This window comes from Syzygium oleosum, unplaced genomic scaffold (genome assembly GCF_021117445.2).
Source record: "Syzygium oleosum isolate NSW1041296 unplaced genomic scaffold, Sole_v2.1 Sole_v2.03, whole genome shotgun sequence".
NCBI lineage: Eukaryota > Viridiplantae > Streptophyta > Magnoliopsida > Myrtales > Myrtaceae > Syzygium > Syzygium oleosum.
This window is the reverse complement of record NW_026607487.1, coordinates 19173595-19181013: the sequence shown is the minus strand read 5'-3', so window position 1 is coordinate 19181013 and position 7419 is coordinate 19173595. Positions and strand designations below refer to the sequence as shown.

Genomic DNA, 7419 nt, shown 5'->3' with positions numbered 1-7419 from the left:
GCAATCCTACCCCCACCTCAATCTTGAATCACATCAAGTCCGGGTTCCGATCATCCGATGATGTAATGCTTCGCATGGCAAAAGTGATGGTTTCAGACGTGCTGTGTGCGTTTTTACACGGACATATATACTGAAAGAAGTGCTGCTGAGCAATGCATTGCGTTTTCGTTTTTTGCGGGACGAGGTTACATGTCTCTTTTGTTAGTGTAGTTCGTAACGTTAAAGGCATTTGGAACAAGTCCTGCGTTGGAAAATTGATGAAAAGATCAGTGTTTGTAGGCTCGCTAATGGGCTCTGCCATACCAATGTTCATCTTGACTGCCCACTTGGAGAACTTGGGCTTCTTTTTTTTTTTTGGTCAAAGAGAACTTGGGCTTGAGTTAATGTTGTTTTTGCATTTGCGAAGTCGTAAAAACAATTTTCCGACCGAAAAAAAAAAAAACCGTAAAACAATTTTACGGCATGTCCCCATATTTTTGTACTTAATTTCGACGACTTTTCATTACGTTGGATATCACACTATGAGTAATTTGGACGTGCTCCTCCCTCTTTTCTTCTTGCACTGTTCTCTAGATAAATTTCTCGTTTTCATAAAAAATTTCCAACGTTTGTCGATAGCCATATTGATAAATGCAAATCTTACGATTGCCTCGAATCGCCACTATAAATGCAGGCGGAACTAACTCGACCACATGGATCAAATCGTTCGACTTAAAACAAGGAAGAAAATAACAAAATTAAAGTTGATAGATCAACTTGCATGTGGACCAATCCGCTACTTTTCATGTTGTCCTCTTAATTTTTCCAATTCATCAATCATTTCTCTCTCTTATGGCCATTGTCTTTTCATCGTTATCATTTCACCGTCGTGATGAATCGTATATTCCTTGTACTATCAAAACTTGGATGAATTGGATCTCTGTCATTCAAGTTAGATTCAAAATAATCATTTTTGCAATGAATTTGATTACACACGTTCTTTAAATATTTCTTCACTATTCAAATTAGAAAAATATCTTAATTTTCCAAGTAAAATGCTTGGAAATATCAATACTTGCATTAATAAGCAAAATGCTTGTATTAAAATGCTCGGAAAACAATTTTTTAGGTATTTTTTTAGCAAGCGCACTGCTACCAAGTGTCCATACCAGTACTATACTCATCAGAACATACTTAACAAAAAAAAATATTTATATTCAAAATACGAATTACCCAATAACACAGGATATCCAATGCACTGAAATATATAGATTTCTAAATCATTTCAACAAAAATCCAATGCGTAACTTTTTTTTACTTTTTAACTTATCGTATTTGCGGTACCCACACTTTGATCTGGACATAATTGTATGTAATCTGCATAATTTTTTAAGATAATTTCAAAAATTAATACCATTACTCATGAAATTTTAGGAGGAAAAAAGAATACAAATAGAAAAATCCCTTTTGCGTAAATCCATCTTCATAAGAAACGAATGCCGTTGCTGGTAATATCGGGGGCAGTTACCGCGTTGCACCCCATCGGTGCTACCTGGATCCCACGCGCTCCAGCGCGAGTGCAGCGCACGCGCGAAGCACCAATCCCCCCGGAAGATAGGCGAAAAAATGAGGAAATTCCCGTCATCCTCTTCAAAAGCCAAGTTCGCTCTCAGGTCGCACTCATAAAAATCCGAAATTTCCCCCAAAAAAAAAAAAAAGGAAAAAGAAGAAAAAAAACCCCAGAACCTCCAAGCTCTCTCTGGTGCTCCGTGCTCTCGAATTCGAGATCTCGCGCTCCATTTCTCGCTCGATCCGTCGCCGAAGCAGGCGCAATCCAGAGGGAGAGAAGCTGCGGCGATCTCGCATCCGTCTTCACCGCACAGGTTGGAGCACACGATTCGCGCCCTCTCGTTTTCCGCTTTCGATTTCGCCCGCCCGCCCGCTCGCGGCGGAATTTCCCGCCGGAGAATCGCGATTCGAGCCTCCGGCGAGGGCCTTCGCCGCCGCTCGTGCGTCCTCGTCGTTTCTCGGATCGGAAGTCCGCAGTTTCGGTAGTCTGATTCCACTGTGGAGTGAAGTCATGATGCTAGATTGTTGATTGTGTATCGGAAGCGCGAGTCCGAGATTGCTGAGGCCGTCGCGACGCCCGTGTGGTGTCTCGGCTTGTTGTTTGAAGTGATTTTTGATCGGATCGGGAACTTGTTTCTTGGCTTCGACGTGTAGGGATACAATGACGAATCCGGAAGGACACGGTCGCGATGACGAGGCGGACTCGTCCGTGGAAGTTCCGCCGTCCGACAGTTTCGCGTGGTCGAATTTCGCTGACGAGGACATCATGCATCAGAAGAATGAAATCCATGCCGTGGAAGCTGAGAAAACTCCGTATGTGGGCGACAAGGTGTGACCAGCCTTAGCACTTTTGAAACGTCACCTTTGTTATATGTGCATCCTTTGATCGCTGAATACCTGTATTTAACAGATTGTCTTGTTACTGCTACATAGTAGATTGGCGGTTCTGGTTCTTTGTGTCACAACTATACTCTTGCTCGTGTGAGCTTTGTTTCGATGATGTTCTCGCTTTATCTCGGTCGTGCAATTATTGCCGATTGCTTCCTATTGTTTTGTGCAGCTATTGTATTCCTTAATCGCTGGATTTATCTTTTGTGAGTTCTTTTTATATTGCCGTAACTACATTGGCAATTCATGTTCTCTTATGATTGATTGGTTGTCCTGTTCATGTGGACTTTGTAGCAGTAACATTATTCTTTAATCGAGGCCATGCAGTTATTCGTCGTGGCTTTCCTATTTGTCATGCAATTTTTGCACGCTTGTATCCATCAATTTTTGGTCCTCACACTCTGACGATCTTCTTAACAGTCATTTGGTGATTCTGTGGCCACCAAATATAATATCACCTGCGCTCAAGCGACCTTTCCTTCTGTAAATATCTCTGTCCTGTCCAGGTCATGGGTTATTTGTTGCTCTTCTCCTGTTGTTTCATGCAAGTTTTGCTATATATGCAGTTGCTACCTTGCTCTTTCCTTTGTGGATTGTGGAGAATTCAACATTTCAATGATTAAGTTAGTTTTGAACTTCATGGCATTGTTGAAATTAACTGCCAACTGCGCCTAATAGTCTAGACTGACTCAAGTATTGATGACACTGCAGTAGTCCGCATATGTTGACTAACAGCATATGTTCCACCTAAGTGTGATTGCGATATAAATATCTTCTGTGCTTGGTGACACACTTACACTGTGGACTGCAGACCTAACCCTTCATGGCCCATCATGTCCATGGAGTGTTGGTTGTCTGCTAACCTTTGCGTTGATTTGTCTGGTACTATTCTTGTATGCTCATAAATAAGTTTATTGGTATTAATCTGCAGGAACCACTTTCTGCTTTAGCAGCTGAGTATCAATCAGGGAGCCCTATTTTGCTGGAGAAGATAAAGGTTTCCGTGGTATTCTTGTAGAATCTTGTTCCTTATTTTAATTTTTCCTTGAACTTTTATATCCTTAAATGCAGGTGCTTGATGAACAATATGCTGCCATCAGGAGAACACGAGGAGATGGAAACTGTTTCTTTAGAAGCTTTATGTTCTCGTATCTTGTAAGTCTCAGTATAGCTCTTGAGGATTTTTTGTTTCTGTAATGGCTTTTAATCAATTGATGTTTTAGGAAAGTGGATTGGATTGTGCCTTTTGTTTTATATATTCATTCCTAATTGGATGTTTCAGGAGCATATTTTGGAAACACAAGACAAATCTGAGGTGGATCGTATTAAAGCTAATGTTGAAGAGTGTAGAAGAACTCTTCAAAGCTTGGGTTATGTGGACTTCACTTTTGAGGATTTTTTTGCGGTAATTCAATTGCCCTTGCAATTTGTACATTATGCATGATGTAAGTTCTGGTGATCTCTCCAATTTTCATATACATGCATACCATTGCAAACTGTGAGCCAGCTTTGGACGCTAATAAATCTAGTCTGTGGCTTGAAAATGGTTATGTATTGCTGTTTGGGTTCTGTTGGTCTGCTGATTTTACTAGGCTGTTATAGAATGACAATGAAAGAAAACTTGTAAGTTTTACCTTTTAATTGAGTCCACCTTTCAACAACATGGAGTCAGTATAAGGAGTTGGCTAGTATCCACAGTAAGGGATGACGTGGAGAAGTTCCAGCAAGTATTCTGTTCGTGGGAAGGTGGAATGACGATTTCTTTGCCAACGTGAAACATGCCTATCAAGAAACCTAGATTCTGTTTATGGACACATATAGTTTGAACTGCAACCGTTTTGCTCTAATTGTGCATTGCTGTTTCCTGAATCACTGTCTGAAAGCCTGTCTTGGAAGTATTGTGATTAGACATTTTTCCATAGAAACAAGGTTTAGTTAATATTCTGTAGCTTTTAAAAATCTTTGTTTTGAGATTCTCTATACTTAAACTTAGAGGCAGCAAGATTTGTGATGGACCTTTTTTTTTGGGTAAGAATGGACCTATTTCTTAACTCAAGTTTGCTGGTTCCAGGAAAATGGGTAACTCAAATAGTCTTGAAACAGTTTATAATGCGTCTATCGCGTCTTTCGCTGGTTTGTCAATCCATGACATTATGGGTGATATACAAGCATGAGGATAAGCTCAATGAGAAAATAGTGATGGTGTTAGAACATGATGAGTCAACATGATTCTTTTTATTTAGTCAGTTTAAAACATCAGCTGTGGGTCAAAAGCCAAGCATTGATGCCCAATTGTTGGGGTTTTGGCATTTTTGCATCTGCAAAGTGGTTGTTGGGCAGTTATGGAGTGTTGATGGTGGTGGTAGTGATGGAAAGTGGCTGTGGCGTGGTGGTGGCAGCGAAGCTTCAAAAGTAATGGAAGTGGTGGTATAGATGATGGATAATTTGGAGTGGCAGTGACGGAGGCATCGTAGTGGTGGTGATTACTGATTACTCTGTATTGGTTGGGCTGGGAAACCTTTTGTTTCTTGCTCTCGGCCAACTACATCGAAAGTTCCATTAAAGAGCATATTTCTAGGTAGCACAATCTCTAATATTTTAGTTTTGTTACCCATTTCTCCTCCAAAGTTTCCCCCTAATAGATCAGATTGTTAGCTCTTAACCAAATTCAGATTCTAAATCTTTACTTCTAGTGCTGAATGCAAGCCACTGTAACATTTTTAGGGCCTGTCACTACTTCTGAAGGAAAACTGAATAGGCGGGTTCTTGTCTCCATTGTAATTGACCATTAGATGATCCTTTCTTCAGATATATCCTAGCTTAGCAGAAAATTATTGCGTACAGTGCACTTATAATAACGATTTTTTATATTCATTATGCACTTATTGTAGAAATGAAGATAAATATTTTCAGTAGTATTAAGTTACTAACTTTAGACTTGAATTTTGATGCTGAGGTTGGTGGACGTCACCTTTTGTGGAAGATGCTTAGTTTTAGTACATGAGAAAGTTGACATCTTTATTCATCTAAATCATGTGTCGAATTGATATCAAGCAGAGTATCTTGGATGTCTCTTTTTTATCTTTACCATGTTGTGGCTGAATGTTTGATATGAAATTGTTTCAGCTATTCTTGGAACAGTTGGAAAGTGTTCTTCAAGGAAATGAAACTTCAATAAGGTGGCCTTATCTTTTTGTTGAACATTTTGATTTCATCTAGGAAGAAAAGAATTTAATGATGGACTTACACATATGTTAAAAAGTATAAGCAAGTGCATGTTGTGCTTTTTGTTTCAGTCATGATGAACTGCTTCTTAGGAGTCGAGATCAGTCGGTATCGGACTATGGTGAGTTTTGAGAAAATTGAGGTATTAAACCAATTGGCATTTGATTTATCTCTTGATGTATTTGGTTGGCCAGTGGTGATGTTCTTCAGATTTGTTACCTCTGCTGAGATACGCAAGCGGTCGGAGTTCTTTGAACCCTTCATTATGGGATTAGCAAATACAACTGTGGAGCAGGTTTGATTATATTTATTCACTTTTTTCTGAATTGTTCATGGATGCATGAATCTCTCTCTCTCTCTCTCTCTCTCTCTCTCTGGGGGAGGGGTAGTTTTAGTTGGTAAGTGAGTAATTGTTAAGTTTGATTGTGACAAGTTGAATTTATTCAAAGAATGCTCTTTTTTCCCTTTTTTTCAGATATTTTTTTTTAGCAGGTTATTAACAAACTTGCCCAGATTCTGATTTTAAATTGCATTATCTTTTTTAATTCATTTCGTCCAAATTGAAACAATTTGGACATGGCATTCTCTGTGAATATTAGTGCTACTTATTTTAGGAAGTCAACATGTGATTGGAAAGGGGTGCCGCGCTGTGCTTCTTTAACTCTTAATTCTCTGTGCTGGTTGTGTATGACAAGTTTCACGTAGTTGTATCCCTCATAGACCGCAGTTTCGTGTTGAGTACTGCATCTGATTACGCATATTTGGTCCCGGTGGTTGATATTTTTTGGTCTTGTATCGCAGTTTTGCAAGTCCTCCGTGGAGCCTATGGGTGAAGAAAGTGATCATGTGCACATTATAGCTATATCCGATGCGCTGGGCGTGCCGATTCGCGTTGTGTATCTAGACCGCAGCTCATGTGATAAGGGTGGTGTCAGCGTAAATCACCACGATTTCATTCCTAACGTCTCTTCCAGCAGTTCTGGCGCTGGTGAGCCTTCCATCACTTTGCTGTATCGCCCGGGTCACTATGATATGCTCTATCCGAAACGACCCACTTAGCTTTCTGGAAAGGTAGATCTGGGAAGTGTCTTCCTCTGAATGGCCACTGAAATAGACAGTTTGACATGATATTTCTGTCTCATGGGCACGCACACAAACTGTTTCCCTGCTGCGTGAACTTGTAATTCTAACTTTTTCATGCTTCAAAAGATCGGGACTTGGATTGAATGCAGAAATATCCGATCCCCAATTTTCAACCTACTCTCTAGCCAAAAAAAAAAAGAAAGAAATGCAGTCGTACTCTTGTTTCAGCTTCACATTTCACAAGTTTCCTTCTCCTGTCAGTGACAAGTCACTGAAAATGCAATACCTGAAAGGAAATATTCCAGATACTGTCCACAACGTGTTCATTCTTGTTCGGCCTAACTGTTGTGTTGCACTAAACATTTTAGTGCCTCATGTGCTCTCGTTCGTGTTTGCCTATGTGTCGAATGCAATTAGCATGTTCAGAGTTCTTGACCGACATGGTTGTTGAACTATTTATCTGGTTGAACTTAGGCTCAGTTCGTTTGGCGGAAAATATTCTCCTTTTGGAAAATATTTTCCCTGGAAGTCATTTTCCTGGAAAATATTTTCCCGAACATAATTTTCCGGTGTTCGGCGACCAATATGAAAAAGTTTCGGAAAATATTTTTCACCGGCAACCGCGACGGCGGCGGCGGAGACCGGCGACCGGCGGCAGCGGGCGGCCGACGGTGG

The 7419-nt window shown here is 40.2% G+C and overlaps 1 protein-coding gene across 1 annotated transcript; it reads left to right on the top strand.

The window, feature by feature from the left end:
* Positions 1-1663: 1663 nt before the first annotated feature.
* LOC115671959 (OVARIAN TUMOR DOMAIN-containing deubiquitinating enzyme 1) lies at positions 1664-6921 on the top strand. Its single transcript, XM_030593675.2, has 9 exons — positions 1664-1862; positions 2203-2377; positions 3368-3433; positions 3508-3591; positions 3719-3841; positions 5563-5615; positions 5733-5782; positions 5856-5956; positions 6463-6921. Exons 2-9 carry the CDS (start codon positions 2210-2212, stop codon positions 6718-6720), a joined length of 903 nt encoding a protein of 300 aa, XP_030449535.1. The 5' UTR covers positions 1664-1862; positions 2203-2209; the 3' UTR covers positions 6721-6921.
* The last annotated feature ends 498 nt before the right edge of the window (positions 6922-7419 follow it).